The sequence below is a fragment of the Malus domestica genome, chromosome 03, assembly GCF_042453785.1.
Source record: "Malus domestica chromosome 03, GDT2T_hap1".
Classification (NCBI taxonomy): Eukaryota; Viridiplantae; Streptophyta; class Magnoliopsida; order Rosales; family Rosaceae; genus Malus; species Malus domestica.
Genome location: NC_091663.1, coordinates 26,061,044 through 26,085,705, shown reverse-complemented (window position 1 = coordinate 26,085,705; position 24,662 = coordinate 26,061,044). Strand labels below are relative to the sequence as shown.

Here is a 24,662-nt window from a genome sequence, read left to right as displayed (position 1 = left end):
TTTGTGCTTTTCGGAGCAAGAGTTTTTAAGAAACCGTGTATTCTTTGTATGTACAGAATCAAAACCACCGCTTAAACCACCCTCTCAACTTTCATGTCTGGAGTTATCGTACGTCTAGCTTTCATAAAATTTCTCCGTTTCTCATGTCCTGTTACAACGCCTCTGTAGCCGTAGCGACCAATGGCGATAGGGTGGGTCCAAAGTTCGATTCCCTCGACATAACCAATAAGAAAAAAAAAATTAAAAAAATAGGCCGCAGGCACAACATCACAAACAGGAATGGTCACCCATACAGAGAGTGGCACATAGCTACATGGGTAATCTTTCCAAACAGTGGAGTCGAACACTCGGAAACATCATGTGCTCGTTGATCATGTACTACTACTTACTAACCATATATATAGGGAGATAATCCACAAACTAATCCTACGGCTTAGTTACATACATCATAAGCAGTATCGTACTAAATACAAATCACACGGCATGAAGAAGTACCCCCTGCCAATGGATAATCGCATGCCGCTCTAGGTTTTGTCTTCAGCATCAATCCAACCAAAATCTCTCTGAGCTTCCCTTCTTCATCTGAACTATTAAATCAAGGTTGGAACTGTGACCTTTCAAGCCCAAATCTAAATCCAGATGGCTTCTGTTTGAATCCTGCAAGCCAGACTGGTTCTCGTCCAACTCCTGCAGCACGGACATCATCAGGTCAATAACTTATTGCATGGTAAATTACTTTACATTTTTTCTACTACAGCAGGAGCACCCAAAAATATCCTGGCCTTGTTTGCTTGATGCGGACAAGACGATAACATTATCTTTATCTTCACGTTGCTTTGAGAGAGTATCATACTTGCTAATGGTGTTGGTTCCTAAGGTAGTTTCATATAAAACCTCGCATGCTTATATAACCCATAAGAGTTGAAAGAGTTGAAAGATATTTGATAAGTGGCAGGAACCATGACATTAAAGTTTATAAAATCAAAAAACATATGAGCAAGGAGTTTGATATGATTTTGGATGGCAACTATCAGCTCTCGGGGGTCAGCTTTCCCTATTTCACCACTCAAAAAGGAGCATCTTGCGACAATGAAGGTCTTGACTTAAGTGCTATAAAGCATCTTGCAGCAACGAAAATATTGAATTTCTAGCGACGCACAGTACAAGACGGATCATTCTTCCCAGAAAATTTAACCACTATTTGTGTTTGTCCTTTTGTGTGCGTGTGTGGATACGTACCCTGCAAGAAAGAACAGAAAACAATACATGCTCCTCCTAGACCAACACCACGGCCAGATGTTGCAGACCTCATGGCCATAGCACCATGGCCAGTGACTGGTGGTGGGTGTTTATTTTATGCTTTCTTTTTATCTTACAATGTCATTTGCAAAAGAACTTAACTGGGAATACTGCGTGATTTCATAAATAATACTCATGGGCTAAAGAAACCAAGCGCCAATACCATCATCCACAAGCTCATTCTGCAACGCTAAAAATTATTTCAACCTCTAGGAAAGGGCACGAGAACACAAAAAGACATCCAAATGAACAAAAAAAAAAAAGAAAAAAAGAAGGATAACTGAGCAGGAGTGCAATAAGTCTGACCTCATCTTGTTCCTTCATAATTTGACCAATGTTTGGTTTTCCATGCATCTCATCACTCGGGGTAACTGATTCATCAACCTCACTAGTTTTCTCAGCATCTCCAACCTTTTTCTGAATTCCCTTTTTATGTTCCTCTACCACAGAAACCTGCACAATGAACCAGTCATATGCAATTAACAAAGACCATTCAACAGCATCAAACTTCTAATGTATGGAATCCGGGAGTCGAGAACTCATATTTCTGCATAGTTCTATTCAGGGGATCACGCAAGTTAAACTTTCATGAATGCCCGAAAGCATAACATTAGTCCTCAATTGCAGTACCTAGCAGGATAATATACAGCAATAATATACAGCATACCATTAGTCCATTGAAAGCTTCAAAGACATCCTCCAAAATAATAAAAAAAACAAAAACAAAAACCCACAATTTCCCATAAACCCTAAAAGCCCTAAGAACAAATACACAGCAATTGAAACACATATATGCATGTATGCATGTTGCTGGTGTACTTACGGGCGTGTATCGGAACTTCCGGCGAGGGGGCTCATCCGGAGCGGCGGCAGGTTCGGCGGGGGAGTTGGCGGGAGAGATTGCGGTCCAGCGGCAGAGGACGAGGCGAGAGTTATTGCCGTTGTTGTTGGATTGGGAGTGAGGGTTTTGGTAAGTAAGGGAGGGGGATGAAGAGGACACGTGGACCCACCTCTTCTTCCACCTCCGGACGGGGCCATTGAAGACGGTGGCTGTTTGGCCGTACCTAGAGACGCCCTGCCCAATCTCGACCCGAGTCCTTCCATTTTCCACCCGCTTTTTCCTCCTTCGGCTCTCGAGAGTGACTGAGCCACTGTGGGTGACTATTCCAGGTACGAGGTAAGGAGATGGAGATGGTTTGCTGTTCAATGCCTCGTACGACGTCGTTTCCATGTTCTGTTACAACGTTTTGTTGTCAAACACACGCGACAGGCGACAGCGTTCTGTTGACGGTTAGCAACCGTATTACTCCCCCCCTTTTCCAGTCATTTGAAAAAAGGTGCACTTACTATTTAATTGTACCATTATTTATAGGGAACTTTAACGAAAAGCACCCGGTACTGTTCACTTTAACGAAAAATCACATTTTTACACTAAAAAGTCAATCATGGTACTATTCACTTTACTCTTTATTTTGTCCTTATCATTAAAACTCAAAGTTTTCAAGCCCTTTTCATTAGTTTTCTTTTATTTATACTATATTTCTAATAGAAGTAAAGTCCGCCAACGTGTGTAGATCATTTTTCTATTAAAGAGATAATACAAATAATGGTACAAATAGATGGTAAGTGTAATATTTTTGTTTGAAAAATGATCACTAGACTTCTTTTTTTTCTTCTTTTTTTTCTATTTAATTTTGTTCGTTATTTTTATTAAATTTATGGAGTACGATTCTCTCCCCTCTCAATCTCCCTCCCCTTCCTTCTCTTCCTATTTGAATGATTACGGTTAAGTCACGTCAACGTTTTGTATTAATTTTTTAATAACCAGAAGAGGACAAAAAACAATTTGTGGAAAGAGGAAAAGAAAGGGAATGAGAATAGAAGGAGAGAGAATCCTACTCCTAAATTTATATGGAGGCTAATTTTGTGGTGGACGCATTTTTCAACCCATATTTTTGGGATTTTTGTCTTCCAATTTCGGCTATGAAGGCTTTTAATTTTGATTGTATGAGAAACAATTGTATTAGAGGTTTTAAGCTTTAATAAATTTCTTCTTCATCAAAATAAAAAAAAAAAGTCTACATTACGGTGAAAAGTCAAGGATCAATTGTGAATCTCGTTGATAAATTTTAGGAAAATTTTGAAAGATGTCCAATTTTATAGCCCATCTTTTGAAATAGGTCCAATTTTTAGTGACTTTTTATTTTTAAAATAGATCCAATTTTAGTCCAATTGGACCCATATCAAAAGACCCCTAAATTTTATGTCATGCCACGTAATTAAATTGATTGAAAATCTCACGGAATGATCAAATATTGCAATGCTTTGTTAAAGTTATAGATCCTAATTGACAAATTTTAGTTTATAATTTGTACTTCTTTTCTTGAATATGAACTAATATTGACACTGAATAGTTAGGGTTGAGCTAAGTCATACAATGAACTTACTATAATAATTTGATATAAAACTCGCCCTCTTTAAGCGTCGAACTTACGACTTTTTCCTTGCAAATTAAAAAAATTACAAATAAAAAGGAATTTATTATACCATAGCATTAAGTGACAATTCAAATAACTAATGCCATTGTGAAAATTAGGGAACGGGGTGGGTACTAATTTGGTGAAAGCTTTAGTGGACATAAAATAAAATGGACCAATTACATTTTAGTTGAAATCTAAAATAATTTTTAGAGTTTTAATTTTTAATTTTATTTACAACATAAGGTAATAAATTGTATCAATTGATGTCTTTGTTTGATCATTTCATTAAATTGATGACATATATAAAAATAAAAAAATAAAAAAAAACTCTTATATAGGGTAACATTTAAGTTACATTTCTATCATATTGACAAAAAAACTCATCAATTTAATGAAAAATATTGTAAATTGACATAATTTTAAAACTATAAAACGAGAAAAATAAAATCTTATAATTTATTTTAAAAATCACCTCAAGCCTGAAAGTATAAAATGCAAGTTATCAGAAATAAAATTAACATTGATAAAAAGAAAGAAATAAAATTAACAAATGCAAGAGAGCATTTGTTATATTTAAACATTATTGTTTTCTTATATTGCACTTTTATTTGGGTTTTTCAATTAAAGTTTTATTTTGTGGAAATTTGTTAACTTTTATTTCATCTTGCTCTAGTGTGTCTGCAGGGATGAAGGAATGATAAAAGACGTATGTATTTGGGTTTTTGGAGGCTGAAGATTGGGTCTTTGATTATATATAAGTTTTGTTGTAATTCTATTTGTACTATATTATGGGCTAAATTTGTACTTCTTCATCTTTCATGTATTCCCTATAAACATTGCATATCAAAGATATAACATTAGTAAAGAAATTTATTTCTTTAACTGGGACTAAAGTTTTGATTATCTCTTGTTAATGCATAGGTCTAATTTTATTGGATCTTGCATAGGTCTAATTTTATTGGATCTCTCCTCAAGGGGAGAGTGTCACATCTCGGCCCGGGCCCCCACCACATCCAGGGCTCAACTCCGCTGTAGAACCATATTGTTCGCTTTGGGCCCTGACCACACCCTCACGGTTTTGTTTTTAGGAACTCACACGAGAACTTCCAGTGGGTCATCCATCATGAGATTGCTCTTGCACGGACTCGCTTAATTTCAGGATTCCTCCGAAGCCAGTGAGCTCCCAAAAGGCCTCATGCTAGGTAGAGATCAGAATATACATATAAGGCTTACAGGATCCACTTCCCTGGACAATATGAGATGTTACAATCCACCCCCCTTAGGGGCCCGACGTCCTCGTCGACACACATCATGCCACTCCGTCGTAGCACTATATTGTGCGCTTTGGGCTCTGATCATGCCCTCACTGTTTTGTTTCTAGAAACTCACACGAGAACTTTCCAGTGGGTCACCCATCATGGGATTGCTCTCATGCGAACTCGCTTAACTTCAGAGTTCCGATAGAACCTGAAGCCAGTGAGTTCCCAAAATGTCTCGTGCTAAGTAGAGATGAAAATATACATATAAGGTTTACAGGATCCACTCCCCTAGGCGATGTGGGATGTTACAATCCACCCCATTTAGGGGTCCGACGTCCTCGTCGGCACATATCCCGCCACTCCACCGTAGCACAATATTGTCCGTTTTGGGCCTCAACCACGCCCTCACGGTTTTGTTTCTGGGAACTCACACGATAACTTCCCAATGGGTCACCCATCATAGGATTGCTCTCTCTCAAACTCGCTTAACTTCGGAGTTCTGATAGAACTCGAAGTTAGTGAGCTCCTAAAAAGTCTTGTGCTAGGTAGAGATGAGAATATACATATAAGACTTATATGATCCACTCCCCTGAGCGATGTAGGATGTTACAGAGAGAATCATGAATATTTATTGACAATTAAGTATTAAAATGTCTTATAAGTGAGAGGTCTTATATTCGATTTTCGCCAAATGCGAATTTGAACCACATTCTTGTTAGTTTATTGTGAGATTAAGCCTACCCCCTTCCCCTTAGTATAAATAATATCGTTTGTTAAAAAACAGTATTCCACACATATTCCATGGACAAAGACAATCTATCTACCACACTTCATAAAGTTTTCATTTTCATTTTCTTACATAGAAGGTCGGACTTTTGATAGTATTATTGTAAATAACACTTACAATAACACTGAACAACAACGATTGCTTAGGAATTCCTTGTTCCCAAGGCTCCTGTTAATTTTTTCAAGCATTTTACTATTTTAGGCAAGCATCTATGAGCATATATGTTCGCCGATAATCTTAATCTCTCGTCTCAAATATATGTGAATTACGAATGACTAGATTATGTTTTAGAGTAGATAAGCAGTCTCACACAAAGGTTAAATGCAGTCATGATATAAAAAAAATTAGTAAGTTGTTGAACCGTTGACTTGTTTCGGTCATGTCTCAAAGATGGGGCATGATATATGAACAGTTACTCAGTGACGTCACATGTCAATCTTGGGATCGGAGCATGACAGGGGTGTAGTTAATCCAAATTTTAATACACATTTTTAGAGTCCATCCAAATCTAGGTGTATTAGAAAATTACAATTTTGTAGGATTTCGTTAAGTTGTGGATTTTGTGGGATGTGTTCAAATATTTATTTTGTAATTTTTTATCGGAAAGTTGAACGGAGACTTGGTGGGTAATGGTGAATTTGTAATGGGTAGCGGTGGTGGTGGGAGAGTGGAAGTGCTAAAGAGCAACAACTCTCGACTATCTGTTGGGTTACCATCTCCATAGTCTTAACAATCTATCAAAATCTTAAACCAAGTCCACATAAATCCTTAAGGGCCCGTTTGTTTGACCGGATTAGGGAGGACTGGATTGGACTAGACTGTAGTCCTTTGTTTGGTCTGCACCAGGATTAGGTTTAATGGGATTAAATGAGACTCGCTCGGATTAATGGCTTCGTTAGGAGTTCTTAGCCGAGAACCCCAAATTCGGCCTGACTCGTAAGACCTTCCGCGAGAGAAAACCTCACTCATCCTGCGAGAGAGAGAGTTGTCGCCATCGCTTACTGCTTGCCCTGCTCCCTCATCCTCGTCCTCTTCACCCTCATCTTTGCGTCCTGCTTGCCTTCATCTGCATCTTGTTTGCCCTTATCTGCTCCTCTTGCCTGGTAAACTTCGAATCTTCGATTTATTTCTTCATTTTGTTTTGCAGATTGTGATATTACTGAGCTTTATTTTATTTATTTGTTTTAGGTTAGAGAAATTTTCAATAATATACCTATGCAGTTTAACAAATTAGGGTTTTGATTTTTAGGGTCAAATTGCATATTCTGCTCGCCTTGCTCCTCCACCTTCTTCTCAGGTGACCTCTCAGGAACACTCCAACAAAACCGCCCCTCCTCCTCCCCCGTTTGATCCCAGTCGAAGTAACCCTCTCTCTCTTTGTCTCTCACTCTCACTCTGGTTCTTTTGAATTTGCACTAATGTTTTAAAGATGACTTTTTTATTTATCTGAATTTTTTCCTTCTGTTTTTTTATTTTTTATTTATTTATGGAATCTGGGTTTATTGAAAGGTGTTGAATTTTAGAATCTAAGTTGAGTTTTTGCAAGTTGTATAATGCGATTTAGTTAAGGTTTATGCGTTAGAGTTTGTCAATCTGTTAAATTTTATGTCGGACAAGTGGGAACCTGGGGATCTTGATTCCATTTGAACCTGGGGATCTAAATTCCATCTGTTAAATTTTAGAGTTTGTATCTCCTGGTGTGGGAACCCGGGGACATTGATTCCATTTGAACCTTTTCAAATAGTTTTCATAATTTGAGATCTCTACCATTGGTTGGTTTTGCTTTATGATGAAGCCAGGTTAGCTATAATGGGTTAGGATTAGGCCATTTGAACCTGGGGATCTTGATTCCATTTGAACCTTTTTCTGAAAAATATAAAGATTTGATGCATAATTTGAGAGATTTGCTCTGCTGTAGGCTTAAGCCATAATCTGTTTTCCTAACTGATGGAGATAGGAAGGCTCTTTCGTATTTTGTATGGGGAATACGTGGGTGCGTATTGTAAAAGAGCTACCCAATTTTGAATACTAGGAACTCCATGCACTGCATTTTCTTGTAACGTCAAGGGTATTTCTTATTAGGAAGTTTGTATTCGGTCCTTTTACTGTAATGTAACTATAGTCTTGTTAACATATGAAAGTTATTATGCCAAACTTGTTGGGTTCTTTGTTATCGTTTGTAGTTGAGGCATAGGCAATGATATTTTCTTATAGCTGTTACTGTGGTGGGTTTGCTCAAGTAATTCACATCCTGTACCACTTGCTGCTATGTGTTTTGATTCATTTTGATGGTTCTGCTCTATATATGTGTCCTAATATACACATTGCGTTGCAATATTGAAGTTGGTGATTCAGCATGTTTGAGCCTGCATATCTTTCCTGTGAAGTTAAATAGTTAATACACGTCGTTACTTGAATTGTGTTCAGCATTTTACTGTCCATGTCGACTATCATATCGTCCTTCCGTATGGGCTTTGCTGAGCACATCATTTACAGCTAGCTATGATTTTCCATCATTCACATATCAATTTAGTCACCCATCCAACAGTTGTTGAACCAAATTTAAGAGAAAATATGTTTTCCATGTTTAACTTGCTTTTCAAGCATTATTATATACGGTATTATATGGTCCAATTTCAATTTATTTCTCCATGTTCGTATGCTTAACTTTCCTCGTTTAATTCTTTGATCGTTTTTGGGTTTCATGCATATTTACAGGACTTGAATGTTCTATTCACACTATATTTTCAACCTCTCCATCAATCTTTCTTCTTACAGGTTTTACCCGTTTGTCCTAGACGCCACCAAATTCAGGAAGAAAGTCTCAGTGCGTGTAAATGTCACATTACCAAGTGACGGAGTCATAAATCCATCACATGAGAGGTTATTATGTCAATTGAAATAAATTAGAAAAAAAATAGTTACAAGTATAATTAATTGGAGAACAATTAAAGGTTTTATTTTTCACTTTGTATTGTCAGAAAATTTCAATCAAGCAAGTTGATGAAGCTGTAAAATTTGTATGAAAGTTTAGTACTAAGATGTTTATATCAAAATTGTTCATGATCTCTTCCTTTTGCATATTGTTACTAGTTTTCTTCAAACTAGATGGAGCAAGCCAATTTACGTGTTAGGAATCCAAATGTAGCAATGATCAATACGCAGCTATCTATTTTTCATTGTGCCTTGCATCATTGTGGTCTTGGGATTGAATGCAATTGTCATGGTATGGACTGAAATTGGCTTATACATACAAGAGCAATTCCAAGTAATTATTTCACAATTGAGTAAAAAACTGAACTTGTTCGACATCAATTTTCGTTCTACTCAAATACAAGTATAAACCAACACCTTTAACTTTAATCTACAACTTTAATCCAAAGGTGAATAATTAAGAAAGCATCTTGAACCTTGTCGATTGTTGGGAGAACATTTTGTTATATTGATGTTTGGAACAATGCTACTCTTGAATCATGTATATTTCTTTCGTTGGCAAGAAAATTTGGTTTTTGTATTTTTATTGAGTCTCACTCTCATCCAATATTATTAATTTTAATAATATCCTTAATAAAAAATAATTAAAATAGAACAATAATGTAGTCATAGTCTGAGCAAACACTAAATTGGTGACAGTACTGTTTTCATTATCATGCTTCTTAGTCCGACACTGCACCAAACGATTTACTAAGCTAGTCCAGCTTAATCTAGTCTAAGCCAGTCCAGCTTAGTCCCTGCAGCTAGTCCAGTCCGAGACAGTCCGATGCAACAAACGCACCCTAAAATCCATACGTAATTCGGAGTTTTCAAATCCTATCATATCTAATATTTTTAAAGTCTTAAATTCTTCTTAAATTTTAGGTTGACTACACATTTTTGATGAATTTGGTGTAAATTGACTATTTCTAAACAATTTGGAGGCTACATTGACGAGAGGGAAACAATTACTAAAATAAAAAATTTCTACCGCCTAGTTCTTAGTTTATTTTTTCTTGAAAATAAGATTAACTTATAGCTTCGTCACGACAGTCCATTCTTTCGGGAATGGAAAGACTCACAGATGCATTTCAACCTCTCCCTGCTCACCATTATATGATTCACGAGCGTCAGAAATCAAACTCAAACTCAAAACCTGTCGTGTGGTTTACAGGCCTGAAATTTTTTCCCGACCACTAGACCATTCCGTCGTGTGTAGTTCTTAGCCTAATTATATTATTTTTAAATGTCAGAAAAAGTTTCAACTTCAAATATCCCTATTATTGTAATTTTACTTCCACATTATGTTCAAATATTCCTGTTATAAGAATCTATTGGGTCTTCGCAACGGTGTTGAATACCTTTAGTCCCACAAGTGAGACCTAGTATTGTATAATTACAAAAAAAAAAATATACTTTTGAATAATGTATAACGAGAATTTTAAAATGTTAATAATAATTCCAAAAAAATATTTAAAATTAAAATCTTGAATTCATCTCATCTCTCAACATGTATCCTTGCATTGGATGCAGGTAATTGGATTACAAATGCACATCAAGATTGAGACCACTTGGATTCGTGATGACACCTAAGCCATTGCCAGTGACCGCCCCCAATTAATGCCATTATTCTTCAACTCAATCACAGAAATGCCACTTCCTTTTTCTTTTTATATAAATGATAAAAAAAAAACCCTTTGGAACTGAACATTTGATGTATTTTAGCAATTTGACTGTAGGTAGGGGTGGCCCGGTGAGCTGAATGCTTTTAGTCTTTTTGAACTGACTAGAAATTAATCCTACTCTTCAAAGTGTGCGATACCTCAGACTTCGGCAGTAAAACAAAACAAACATTTGATGTATTATTAGGTTTTTGTGACCCTTCAGTGCAAGTTTAGAATCTTAAGGCATTTTCTTCTTCTTTTAGAGATTACTATCAGAAGATAAAACATCCAAGGTGATGTATGGCGATGCGTATGGGAAGTTAGGAAGTAGTAGCTCTAGTGACCCCAACCGGCAGCGCTTTCGAGTCCTCCACGATATGTCCAATGAGGACAAATCAGGAGAACCTTGTTCAAAGCTGTCACGATCTGAAGTGAATCATTCTCAGAAATAAAATTTTATCATTTTTATGCGATGTTAGTATGATGTGACACATGATACATGATACGTAAAATTCGTTTATCCATTCTCTCTAGTGATTTTTGTTTATATTTGTTAGGAAACCACTCTCTCTAGTGATTGCCAAATTCTAAGCGCATGTGGATGTGGCAGTGGCATGTGCTGTAGTTTTTCTAATTTCCGTGGCCGGGCCAAAATTGTGAAATTGTTCCAAGTTGTCATTGACGATCCCAGACCCAGACAAAAAACCAGTCAAACAAGCAAACACCCCTGCTCTCACTCTACCGCAGTACCAAATTCGTAATTAACCACAAAACCCAGGGCATTAGAAATCAGAATTTTCGGAACAATTAGATTATGGTACATAAGGGCCCCACCTTTGTCTCATCATCTGCACACTGTTTTTTCCTTTCCTGCTCTGTCCTTTGGTAGCTTCCATTACTCTCTCTCAAATGTTGCACTGAGGAAGAACACGCACTCAGTCTTTCAGATCTGAAAAACCCCAAACCCAGAAATACCTAACCTTCAAGGACGATCTGGTAGGATTTTTCTCTGCTACTCTCTCTCAGCTTTTCTGTGTTTTTCTTGGTTTTTGGGGGTTTGTTCAAGTTCTCGAGGGATCTCAAGTTTCTGGGTTCTTGATTGAATGTGGGGCTTAATGGTTTTTTGGTGGGTAATGCATTTTTTATGAGGGTAATTCTTGGTGGGTTTTGTGTTTACTGTAGTGAATTTTGGGTGATTAGGTTAGTGGGGTTTGTATTTGGGTTTGGGGCATGATGGGTTTTGTTCTTGATGATTGGTTGTTGGTTATGAACTTGGAATCTTGGATTTTGTTTTCTTAGTTGGTTAATTGAGTGGGATTTTATGTAATGTACTACTAAGATTAGTGCTTTGTTTTTGGGTGGTGAGAAAATGGGAGGAAAACAAGTTAGCTGTTTTGGTTGTTGTCTTCTTAGTTGAGATTTATAGAGATTTGGGAATCTTTATGGAAGAAAACTAATGATACATGGTTCAATTGTTTGTGGTTCTTTGACTTGGTACTTCGATTGAAATTTTTGTTTGGTCTGTAACATGATGTGATCAGTGTGATTTGTGTTTGTAACTTCATCTTGTACCAAAATATAGTTCTGGGATTAAGATATTGGTCGTTGAAAGATGTGATTCCAGAACCCAGAAGAAATATAGATGGTATCTCTGTAATAATGTTTAGAGGTACCATGTTTTGATTTCTAATACCCCAACTAATGGTTGGGCTTGAACATGGCTACTCAGTATTTCCATCGTCTTCTGAGGTTCTTTAATGCTTGTGATCTTTTCTTATGCTTGAGTCCCTGTACAGATTAGTTATCGTCTTATATGGCGGAAGACGTAGTATTTATGTATTATTTTTCTGGTTAAGTTCTCTCTTTCTGTTTTTTGAAAAAGCTTTAAATGCCTTCCGAAATTTTTTCGATGATGCAGTTAAGGTAGTGATTTCACAAAAATGGCTGTAGCGGATGCTCAAAGCCCTCGTGTAGGAGAAACCACTTGCGGTTCTTTGCTGCAGAAACTGCAGGTGACTTATATTTTTTACCTTTGTTTGTCTGTCCTTTTCTACCCCACCGCTTCTTTGTATGTACTTTAAAGATTGGCTGAACTAATCCATGATTAATGCAGGAAATTTGGAATGAAGTTGGTGAGAGTGATGAAGAGCGAGACAAAATGCTTCTTCAGTTAGACCAAGAGTGCCTAGACGTATACAAGAGGAAGGTCGAGCTGGCAGCAAAGTCAAGGGCACAGCTTCTTCAGGCATTGTCTGATTCCAGACTTGAACTTTCCAGTCTTCTATCAGCTCTTGGAGAAAAAACTTTTACTGGAGTTGTGAGTACTTGCATACATATTCCTCATATGTACTGATTATTAGTTATTGCTACGTTAAAGCAAGTTAATAGTACTATCAAAGTGTATGGTAAGTAATTGTGAACTGTTAATTTGATTACAGCCTGAGGAGACTTCAGGGACAATCAAGGAACAGCTTGCGGCTATAGCGCCACTACTGGAACAGCTGTGGAAACAGAAAGAGGAGAGAGTAAAGGAGTTTACTGATGTTCAGTTACAAATTCAAAAAATTTGTGGCGAAATTGCTGGGAACTCAAACCTCAGCGAGAGTCCTGTGGTTGATGAGTCTGATCTATCCCTGAAGAAATTAGATGAATTTCAATCCCAACTTCACGATCTTCAAAAGGAAAAGGTAAATATATCTTATCCTCGTGAATGTGAAAAGATACACTATCACATCAGTCTACACTTAATCTGGAATACAATGATAATATTAATTGCTCATTTGATCTGGCAGAGTGAAAGATTGCACAAGGTGCTTGAATTTGTGAGTACAGTGCATGATCTTTGTGCTGTACTTGGACTGGACTTCTTGAGTACTGTTACGAAGGTTCATCCTAGCTTAAAGGACTCAACTGGTGTGCAATCCAAAAGTATTAGCAATGATACTCTATCTAGGCTGGCGAATACTGTCTTAGCACTAAAAGAAGATAAGAAGCAGAGGCTGCATAAGGTATTTATTTTTTCCCTTTTTTCCATTAATTGTGCTAGTACAAAGATGAAAGCTGGACTTTTGAATCAAAATTGACTTGTGTCTTCACTCTGAAGCTTCAAGAGTCAGCAACTCAGCTAATTGATCTGTGGAATCTGATGGATACCCCTGACGAGGAAAGGAAATTATTTGAACATGTTACCTGTAACATATCAGCTTCAGTAGATGAAGTGACTGTACCTGGGTCTCTTGCGCTGGATCTGATTGAGCAGGTATATGAAGCGTATGATATTCAATGGTTTGTTAAACAGTTTATCATTGTTTACTCATTTCCCCGAATTGTATTTTCAAGACTGAGGTCGAAGTTGAGCGGCTTGATCAGCTGAAATCAAGTAGGATGAAGGAGATTGCGTTCAAGAAGCAAGCAGAGCTAGAGGAGATATTTGCTCGAGCTCATATAGAAATAGATACAGAAGCTGCCAGAGAAAAGATTATGGAACTCATTGATTCTGGGAATGTTGAACCTACTGAATTACTGGCTGACATGGATGATCAGATAGCGAAAGCGAATGATGAAGCTCTAAGCAGAAAGGATATATTGGACAAGGTTGAGAAATGGATGTCAGCCTGTGAAGAAGAGAGTTGGCTTGAGGACTACAATCGTGTAAGTAAACTCTCCCTCAAAATAAATCTGCCTACGTGTGCATGTGTATTGGGGAGGGGGGAGAGGCATGAACTTGTACCTCCATTCTCATATTTGTCTAATGATTGCCCTCTGTTTTTACATCAAGTTTTGGCTCAAGTGTTGTGCATTTTAGGAACGCGCATACCCTTCGCCTTTCCTATGATCCTATCTGCTCCCCATCATTGAGGGTTGAACTACCTAAACCTTCCCCCATAATAAAGGGACAGGGTGGTTAAGAGTAATCATTGAGTCTTTAAACCAATAACTGGCCTAGGAGATTCTACGTAAAAGGATGGATTGTAACGCATAACTTTGCACCTACGCAGGCCACTTGAGTTTTGCTGATTCTTTTACTTAAACCACTTCAAGTGTTTCATTGTAACCAACAATTTCTTGGTGGAACAGGATGAAAACAGGTATAATGCGAGTAGAGGTGCGCACCTAAACCTCAAGCGTGCAGAGAAAGCACGTATTCTGGTTAACAAAATTCCAGGTACGAGGGATAACACATTATGACGACTGTGTATCTTACAGATGCAAAAATCATAATTATATGGAAGTTTGTTGGCCTGTAGTATGTTGTTGATAGTAGAAATTAAACAGGCATTGCTGCCAATCAGTACACCTTGACTACCCATAATCTTCAAATTTCTTACTATTTCATTTTCTTGGCAATGCAGCTCTTGTAGACACATTGGTAGCCAAAACTCGTGGCTGGGAGGAAGATCGTGGCATATCATTTACTTATGATGGTGTTCCTCTCCTTGCTATGCTGGATGAGTATGCCATGCTTAGGCAAGAAAGAGAAGAAGAGAAGCGGAGGATGAGGGTATGTTTCACTTGAATAGATAATTAAATGCTCATTGATGATTATTTGAGGTGATTACAGGGTCACTGATGATTATATGAGTTCTAATATGTGGCTGAGTATTAAACCAGTGACGTGTGATATGAACCGAATCTAAATCTGACATTACAGTAGCCTGTATGGTTTTGGTTATTACATAGCAGTCTGACTTCATCGTCCTCATGTATCAAATGGGATTATGTCTGATGGATTTTGCAGGACCAGAAAAAGTACCAAGACCTACAACACACAGAACAAGAAGCCCCATTTGGTTCAAAGCCTAGCCCTGCACGACCAGTTGGCACAAAGAAGGTAGTAGGTCCTCGTGCAAATGGAGGCGCCAGTGGAACTCCTAGCAGACGTCTATCAGTTAATGCTCATCAAAATGGAAGCAGGTCTGTAACGAAAGATGGGAAGAGAGATCTTAGGCCCGTCGCTCCTATGAACTACGTTGAAATGGCGAAAGAGGATGCTGCCTCCCACATTTCTGGCACTGACACAGTTTCGGCTTCACCATAATTAAGAAGGGAGAGTACTGTAGGATGCACACACCTCTGTCCAAGTTTAGTGTTTTTACTAGTTACTGTAGTAGGGATATAATGTATGATTCAGTGAGGGTAAATTGGAGAGTGAACTGTGACCTATGTACCTGTGCATGTTATGTTTTGGCATTCGGAGGCTTTCTAAATACGTGTTGCTTTCTCTGTTCTTCAAGTTTTGATCTATATTGTAGCAAGCATGATGGGGCTATTCTGTGTTGGAAATAAAATCCTGCCACTGCATTCTTGCCAGTAGACTCTTGAATTTCGGCCCCGTGTATGGTTCTTGTTTCTTTTTTTGTTTTGCTTTGCATGATTGCTACGCCATATCCAAAGTTTAATTTGAATTTCCTGTCTCGGTTGCAATGAACTTGGTATCCTGCTCGTTCATATACTACTACTAGTAAGAATACTTTAAAATTATAGGGAATTAGATTTGCACACATTTTTCCCACTCAAAACACCCCTTTTTATATTTGTTCATTGGATTGAATAAATCAAACGGATATATAAGACATAATTAAACAAGAGCATGTAGAGGATAAAAAATGATGTGTGTGTATCTTTTTCCAAACTAAACCATATACATATCTTGTTAACGATTAGTGAATGATTAGGAATCTTATTTTCGTAGGAAGGATAAAAAAAAAAAAAAAGCTGAAATTAAAAATATAAAAAAACAATGACAAGACAGATATTTCATTTTCACCATCCTAAGGGGATTATAGATTGGATAGATGGTAGATGTAACCAAGGCAATAGTTTTATAATTTTAAATGAAACTGTATGTAAATTAATAAGTTAGCTTTTTTTTTTTTTTTTTTTTTTTGGGAACTATTACTAAGTTAGCTTTGAGATTAGAACTATTTGATAAATTGGCATTAGCGTTGTGTTGTCTTATGGGTTGTAATCTAACAAATTCGTCTGCTAAGAATGGCTTCGTGTTTATGCGGAGATGCTTTGCTTTTTAACTTTCCCCCTCCAGTCCAAGAGATATTTACCTCAAACAAGGGACATAGAAATATCAAGATTGAGACAAATATAAAAGAGAACATTCGATATAACATTTAAGAGATCCTCAATCTAAAAACTATTTTAGCAAAACATAAAAATCCAACTTCAAGCTAATTGCCATCAGTACATTAAAGGAGCGAGGCAAGCCCGAGAATAAGCAATGAAATACGTCCAAATTTTGAAATCATTCACCCAAACTTAGAGGTCTCGTATTGGATGATAATATGTTGATAAGAAAGATGTTACCTCGCCAAGAAATTTCCAAATAATTTATTGGAGAATCCAAGGAATCCAAAGCAGAATAAATATGCACGACGTATATCTCATATGTATGCTGTACACTATATCAAAAGTAAATGTTGTCTTCCATCTATGAGCACTATTTTGTGGCTCCTAATGTGAAAGAAAAATAAAGAAATGGGTGTCAATTATTACCATTGCTTTGCCCAGTTTCGAAGCCCTGAGAGATTGCCATTGTCTACGGTAAAGGAAGAACATGTGAGCTTCATATCATCAGTTATTGAGTTTTTGAAGCCAAAATGCTTCTGTGGACGAAAGAAGAACCTGTGGGAAAAATTGGAGCAGTCCAATAACGAGCAGACGAAGAAGAAGCAGCAGCAGCAGATGACAGTGGTTAAGAAGGAGGAGTTCACTTTGGAAGAGTGGTTCTTAGCATCATCGCCATGCCAAAAAGACGATATTTATAGTAGGGTTTGTAACAACAGTGAAGGGGAACACTATGGTTCTGGTGGGAATTGGGTTTATCCATCTTTAGGTGCAGAGGATTCAGATGATGTTACCTCCAATTCTAGGGACAGTTTTTCTTTGCTGAAGCTGTTGACTGATGAAAGTGGAAAAAGTGATGCCCATGATCCTTGTTTGTGCAGAAGTGAAAGTAGTGGAAAGGTAAAGAAAAGGGTCAGCTTTAAACTACCAGAAGAGGCTGATATGTTCATTTTCTGGTCACCTGATCATCAAGATGGTTGTGAAGAGGGGAATTTAGTAATGTATTAGATACAGTGTATGCACACACACACACACACACACACACACACACACACATATATATATATATATATTTGTGTGTGTATATATATATACAGCTTGCTTGCTGCTTGTTCTTGGGTCATTTGGAAAATGTAGATTTTCATAAAGGGAGGGTGAAAAATATGTAAGAGTTTCCATCATACTTACCAATTACAATGGACCCATTACCCTACTCCTCGCCATCACTATTGGAACCAAACTATTGCAGTCTGTTCTTAATTATAAGAGTTTTCCGGATGAGTCATTTATCATCACATGTTATCTAACAACTAATTATGTAGATTCAAAATAATGTACATTTATGAAGTTAAGTTATAATAAATCAACTATTTTTAATTAGTAATCTAAAATGAACAAGAAAAATAATGTATTTTGCTCAAGTAATTTACCATGTGTGTTACAGAAAGTTGTTGGATTACTATTTGAATTAGCATTGAGGATCACTAGATGCTCTTAGTGAGAATAATTATCTGGTTAAGAAGTACTGATACCAAATAATTAACAAGGCAGCCTACACGAAACAAAAAACTAGAAGGTAATTCAAAACTTTTTAAAAGAAGAACACCTTTGTTTAGTTAGCAACTGAAATAACTACCATTTCTCACTAACAACCCAGCAACCTTGTTTAAAAACAATTAAATTGTAGTTAAGAAAGAGTGAAAAGTAGAGGTACTAAATAAAATAACATTCCAAAAGGCCAAAAGGTGTTAGATAAAATTTGAGACTCCTACTCATACAACTATCACATGATACTAGACACAATAACATGCCTAAAAGGAGATTAAAGTAAAAGGGATTTGTAACTTTGTACTAAAGTTTCATTTACTTAATCCATTTCAAAGGAACACAAAGTCACAAAGCCTCTTAGGCATATTAATAAAGGTTACTACCTTTTACCAAAAAAAAAAATAAAGGTTACTACCACAGTGAATAATAACATTAACAACACAATACAAGCACACAAAAGAAAGAAAAGAAGAAAAAGGGCACACTCCCTAATTAAGCTAGAGAAAGGGAGGCCACTATGTGAAAGAATTGTAACTTCTCCAGTAGCTCTTTGGCTTGGCTTGTGCCCCTTTTCTCCACCCTTGAGAACAATTCATTGCCGAGGTGGTCACCGATGTGTGCATCGATGAGGACTCCGGCCACGCTCCTACAACTGTTGGCAAGGGCTCGACCGACTTCAGCGGCATCATCGGGTTGGCTCACAACAAGGGGGCTTCCTCCTTTGAAAATCTCAAGCTTGTTTATGATGAATGAGCCATCAGCCTCTACTACCTCCTTGAAGTCTTGTAAACTTGATGCGTACACAGGAATGTTGAAACTGTCACGTTTCTCACTAGTGATAAGCCCCTGCAAAAATTGAGATAGTCTTCGTTCAGATAGGTTCTGTATGTTTTAATTTTCCAATTAATTCATTTCGTGGCTAATTTAAGATGGGTTCTTAATGAAACGGATAATAAAGTTATAGAGTGTATATAAAAATACCAACAATGAAAGATTTTGCAATAATTAATAAGTTTACCACTTTTTAGGGGATCATATACGTACAAGTAATTTAGGGTTTTTTTTCTTTTCAAATATCTTTATTTTGATGAACACTGATCACCGGACTTATCCAAATGCGCTTTGTCCTGAGATACAAGAAATGATGGCTTTGGTTTAAAAAAAACAACCCATCTTATTCATCCATTGGTCAATAATATGGACCACCCGGCAGCCAATAATATATAGTTATTATTATGTCGACAGAACTAATCTACAAATGGAAGGGCCAGATCAGTTTTAGGGTTAACATCCAACGGCTAGAATCACCCCGACTTAATCATGACCAGTTAAAATTCATAATAAATGTCTTGTGAAACCAATAACACCTAATCTAATCATGCAGATCTCCCTTCTCGTTTGTTTATTTGTTTTTTGGTGTTTAATTTCTCTTTTGCTTTTTGGTCTGCCAATTAAATAAAATGTGACAAAAAAAGAAAGTTACTTAGGTCGATAACCCTATATGGTATTATGCATGCACATAGCATACAAAACAAACATTATCATCTAATGTTTTTTTCTTGTGACATATATAATTATGTATATGATTACCTCTTGGACAAGATCATCCCAAGCATCCTGAAAGTGAGTCCCAAAGAGAAGGCCTGGGCCACTTTGGTCAGTAGGGTCCACTGAGGTCCTACCCAAGCAAACAAGAAACATGGAGCCTCCTTTCTTGAGCTCCTTGGCTCTCGACCTGAGAAAGCTTGCCAAGTCTGTCTGAAACTGCTTCTTGTATGCAGTGACTGTGCTCTCATTCGCACCATGGATAAACACCCTTCCCTTGTTGTAGGCTGCTGATCTTTTGTCCAGCACACTCTCTGGCACCTGGGTCCCCGCACAAGACATTATTATTGTTAATCTAGCGGTGTCAAAGTTTTGTTTCTTAAAAGCGGTATTGAAAGAGAAGAAAAATGAAACTTAAAACTTTGAATATATAAATAGTACTTATTGTTAACTATTTGAGCTACAAGAGTTTTACATGTTCATCTTTATAGGGGCTTGCTTATGATACATGTATTTACTTAATAAATTCACTATCTAACAGTCATATATAATTCTTTTCTCGATATGTTCAATGTCTAGATATGGACTTGGAAGCCTGCTAAAGCTCAGGCTTACTCATGCCAGCCACAGAAGCATTAGCAGAAGAAGCTGCAGTTTGTAGACCTTGCTTCTCTTATGATTTTTTCTACTCTACTTTGTTTTTAGAAAAGTGATTGCTATCAAAGAGAGTATAAGTCTAGCCACTCAACTAACGTAAATATATTAATTAAATATATGTACCTTTTGAATTTTAACTACACAACAAGATTATTCAATAGTTGTTGAAAATCCCAAGCATTTTGTAAAAAAGCATGCATCATGAGCCATGTTGCTTAAATTCTTCGAGACATTTGACCAGGCTCACCCACCTTTGTTTGATTTTTTGGTCCAAAGTCATTTGACTTTTTAGTCATTGCATTTAATGTAATTTAGCTTGGATAGTGTTATTTACATTTATTTTTATCTTTAACATATTTTTATTATTTTTTTCATTGATTTTCTTTAATTCATTCGATATAAAGAGGGATGTGAGAGTAAAAGTAAATGTGTGAATATCACCATCCTTTAATTCTCAATTACTAGCTAGCTACTTTGTTTTTTGGTCGAATAGTTATTACTCTAGCTACTTGAGTACTCGGGAAAAGTATGTAGTTATATAACTTACTAAATTGCTCTTGAACGACTTGAATGTAATGATTCAGAAGCTTTTGTTTCTAATTAAATACCAAGACATGGGTTAATTTAATCTAGCTTTGAAAATTGATTAGCCAATCTAGCTAAGTGTAATTAAGGTTTTAAACATAAAGTTCAATTTAAAAAGAGTGTACACATAACATTTCAACATCTGTCTAATTCAAGGGTAATACTATATGGAACGTACACACTCGACTGCGTGTAGAATACGATAACAATCAAACATAAAAACGAAGAATTTGAGATGAAAACGAATAAGTTAAAAATTGAGCAATGTAATTCAATGTATATTATTCTAAATTTGTATAAATATACGTAGTACTAAAATCCTAGTCAGATAACTAATAGAGTTGAATAGCATATAAACAAAAGGGAACTAAAATCCTATAGTCAGATAACTAAGTTGAATAGCATATAAACAAAAGGTTTCCCTTGATGCTATCGACATATATCTTAACTTTTTACCATTATTTAGCATTAGAGATCCCTCTCCCCTTTAGTGTAGATAATATCGTTTGTTAAAAAAAAATGACATTTTAAAAGGACGAACATCCACACATAATTGTCTTTTATGAACAGTTCCTATTAACCATCGAGACCATAATTCCTGGCATTTAACTTTTTGACCTATTCTAAATCGGCAAGAAAATCGTATGGTTTTTCTTTCTTTGCCTATTTTTTAGCTTTTTTTTTTTTTTGCACTAGTGTGGATGTAGCATATTTTCCTTGGAAACATACGAGTATTAATTGGTTTTTCATATTTGTCATCACCAACCTAGAATTTTGTACATACTACGTTATACTATTAAAAAATCCCATGTAATTAGGTAACTAAAAAAGATTACTAGCTGCTTAGTTACTTAATTACCTGAGAGAGCCAATGCAAGGAGAACGCTGAGTGAAAAAGGTCAATGGACCTCGACGGGAAGAGCCGCCGGTAAAATGAACCTGGGACGCCAGCAGCAAAGTAGGAGCGGTGGTTGTCGGCAGCGAGGGTCTCCTCCATGCTACCGCCGTGGTTGGCCATAGGAGGGATAAGCTGGAAGAGGGTGTTGAAGTCATTGCTGGGGAGATCAGAGAAAAATGCCGAGAACTCAGGTGGGTCACCTCCCAAGTCCTCATAGCGCTTGGTCATGTGTTTGATGATCACATCTATTATGTAGATGGTGTTGCTTCCGCTTGAGCATCCAAGGTCCACAACCACAAATGGCACTTCTGGGGAGCTCAGTTGCACGCTGTCTAGGGTTTCTTTTAGCAGGTGAAGCATAGATCTTGCATGTATGGCCTGAAAATTTAATTAAAACACAATTATTTGGATAATAACAAATACTGAAACATATTAAGTGTTAAATACATAAATAAAATTAATTAATTGAATGGACTAGCTAATTACCTGAGCTTGGGAATTGTTGGCATAGCTGGACTCTCCTTTGCCTCCTTTCATGCTAAATATCTTCTCGAGCTTTATACTAGAAACTACAAGGTTATCTCCCTTGGGAGCCATATGAAATTAAGAATATGATGAGTGAGAATTAGTATTGGTGTTTAAGATTTATAAGTGTGATGTGAGGGTGAAGGGCGGAGTTGGTAAATGGTGGAGTATATATAGAGGGAGGAGGGAGAAAATCAGAGGGAAAGAGAGTTGTTTTTAGAAGAGTGACAAAAAAGTATGATGATATAGTAGTGCATTTTGGAGTGGCATGATGGCGAGCTAGCTCTTTTAAGTTTTAATTGTGTTCCCTAAAGAATTTTCCATGTGCACCAAGTTGGGGGTGATGTGACATTGTTCCTTAATTAGCTTAAAAGACAATTTTAAATACTGAGTAATATTTTAATTAGCTTAAAAGACAATTTTTAAAAATACTGAGTAATTTTATGGATTTAATCAAATTTTAGTTTTCTTTTGTAGTTAATTAAAGAAAAATGAAATATTATCCTTGCATTATTAACAAAAACAAACACGGTGACCAAGATGATGGGTAGCTTCGTTTGCTTGTCGGCGCGCGTGGTTTGAAGAACCTCTAGACATTTTACTGATGTTTTGTTTAAAGACTATAACCCTTAATGTGGCCGATTCTTTTCTTGGCCAGCTTACTTGTTGTTTCTTTTGACTTAATGAATATATAGTTGCTTAAAAAGAAAGAAAAAAAAAACACGATGACCAAATTGATAAAATAAAAACTAGAAAAAAATTTGATAAAGAATTAGAGTATTTCCAACAAACTGGCCTACTTTAGCCTAAAAACTCTTATATCAAACTTCAACAACGTAGCTATCTCAAATGCTAAATTCACTTGATGAATAGTTGCTAGGCTGCTAGCTAAATCTAAACAAAATGAAAGAGAATCTAGCTTAAAGTTAAACTGAAAATACTGTAAAATTGACTTGACTTGGTATTCTATCTCCTTTTTAGCTCTCTGCAAGCAGACTTCCGTCACTTCCCCTTCTAAACTTGATCGACAAATGCTCATCCTCTGTTCGGATCTATTCCCACCTTAGAGAGCAGAATGTTTTGACCCTATAATTTATCCTCAAATCGAGCAGAAGGATGATTTCTCTTTCTTCTACTTCTGCGAGGGTTCAGTACCAGTAGGCACAATTGTGTAAGTCTAAGCAAAATTAGGGTTGTGGTAATTGCTTCATTTGTTTTTAATTTGAATTGATTTGCCCTTTTATGATATATTAGTTTTCATTTTCTTATTATCATTTTTCAAACACAATAAATATTTAGTATTTGTGAAAATGCTCATTGTAATAGTACTTGAGTAATTTTCATGCTAAATTAACAAAATTAGCCTGATACATTGTTGGAAATGCCGCTTAAAAACTATAAAAACTGCATAGATCAAATTAAATAAAAGTTAGGGATTTGGCTACAATACTTATATGTATTTAATACAATCACTATATCGACAGTCAGATGATTATTGTAATAAATACATATATTTATTCACATAAATTATAACTAATCGTAAGATGGTGACTGTATTAAATGCATGTAACAATTGTAGCTAGTTCGTAAAGTTAAATTGTAATTATTGACTAAAATTGTCTATTTAATCATTTTTAATCTCAAAAACAAGTAATCACTCATTAATCTTTACCCTAATCACTTGATAGTTTCCAATTGTAATTTCGTGTCTATTTGATAAAGAAATTGTGTCTAAAATAAAGTGTTTATAAAATAAAGGAATAAAAAGTATTAAAGAAAAAGTTTAGATATACAAAGATGAAAAAGAAAAAAGAACACAAGCCAACCTGGGATTGGGAATTGTTGGCATCTCCTCTGCGTGTGTTGGCGTTCTGAACCTTCATATCGGAAACAACTTGTTGTCCACTGGAAGCCATAGTTGTATGGTTATATGGAATTCGAGAAGAAAATAACCAATATGCAGAGACAATGTCAATCGAAAAAGAATAATAAAAAAAAAAAATGCAGAGACAATGAGAACTATTGCATTTAATATATATGCAAACCTTACTCTCAAAAAACTACTGGCGTGACTAGTGGGTTGAGAGCCAAGATAATTGCAACCGATCAAGAAAAAGAATGGATTAATTAGTTAACTAGTTTCAGTAAAAGTAGTGAAATACCAACAACTCAAGCTAGCAGGGAGCCAGAATCCAAGGTGGTGGTAGTTTTTTTTTAACAGTTTCCTCGATCTATACATATCCTAGAGGATTCGATGCTAAATAAGTACAACATTAATTTCTTTCCAAGTTTGTAAGATTTAAATCCTAAAGTTACCAAATATAATATGCTGGTAACGTTAGCTTTACCAAGGAAAGAAAGAAA

At 36.3% G+C, this 24,662-nt stretch overlaps 3 protein-coding genes across 5 annotated transcripts; 1 reads left to right on the top strand and 2 right to left on the bottom strand.

The window, feature by feature from the left end:
• Positions 1–267: 267 nt before the first annotated feature.
• On the bottom strand, positions 268–2,638 carry LOC103428405 (uncharacterized). The gene is made up of 3 exons (XM_008366509.4): positions 2,123–2,638; positions 1,606–1,752; positions 268–687 (listed from the first exon to the last, which is right to left on the bottom strand). Exons 1-3 carry the CDS (start codon positions 2,528–2,530, stop codon positions 544–546), a joined length of 699 nt encoding a protein of 232 aa, XP_008364731.3. The 5' UTR covers positions 2,531–2,638; the 3' UTR covers positions 268–543.
• An 8,493-nt stretch (positions 2,639–11,131) lies between these two features.
• LOC114823996 (65-kDa microtubule-associated protein 1-like) lies at positions 11,132–15,772 on the top strand. Its single transcript, XM_029100112.2, has 10 exons — positions 11,132–11,458; positions 12,381–12,474; positions 12,576–12,779; positions 12,901–13,149; positions 13,255–13,470; positions 13,566–13,721; positions 13,802–14,113; positions 14,540–14,627; positions 14,815–14,963; positions 15,201–15,772. The coding sequence occupies exons 2-10, from the start codon at positions 12,403–12,405 to the stop codon at positions 15,498–15,500; spliced, it is 1,746 nt and encodes a 581-aa protein (XP_028955945.2). The 5' UTR covers positions 11,132–11,458; positions 12,381–12,402; the 3' UTR covers positions 15,501–15,772.
• Positions 15,773–18,385: 2,613 nt separating this feature from the next.
• On the bottom strand, positions 18,386–24,615 carry LOC103428134 (indole-3-acetate O-methyltransferase 1). 3 transcript variants are annotated; one of them, XM_070818413.1, is made up of 6 exons: positions 24,344–24,614; positions 24,125–24,203; positions 22,260–22,358; positions 21,735–22,151; positions 19,679–19,954; positions 18,386–18,934 (listed from the first exon to the last, which is right to left on the bottom strand). In XM_070818413.1, the coding sequence occupies exons 2-6, from the start codon at positions 24,179–24,181 to the stop codon at positions 18,581–18,583; spliced, it is 1,203 nt and encodes a 400-aa protein (XP_070674514.1). In that variant the 5' UTR covers positions 24,182–24,203; positions 24,344–24,614; the 3' UTR covers positions 18,386–18,580. The 3 variants fall into 3 exon arrangements, with proteins under 3 accessions (XP_070674514.1, XP_070674513.1, XP_070674512.1); XM_070818412.1 differs by having other exon boundaries at positions 24,349–24,614; XM_070818411.1 differs by having other exon boundaries at positions 24,125–24,615.
• Positions 24,616–24,662: the final 47 nt, after the last annotated feature.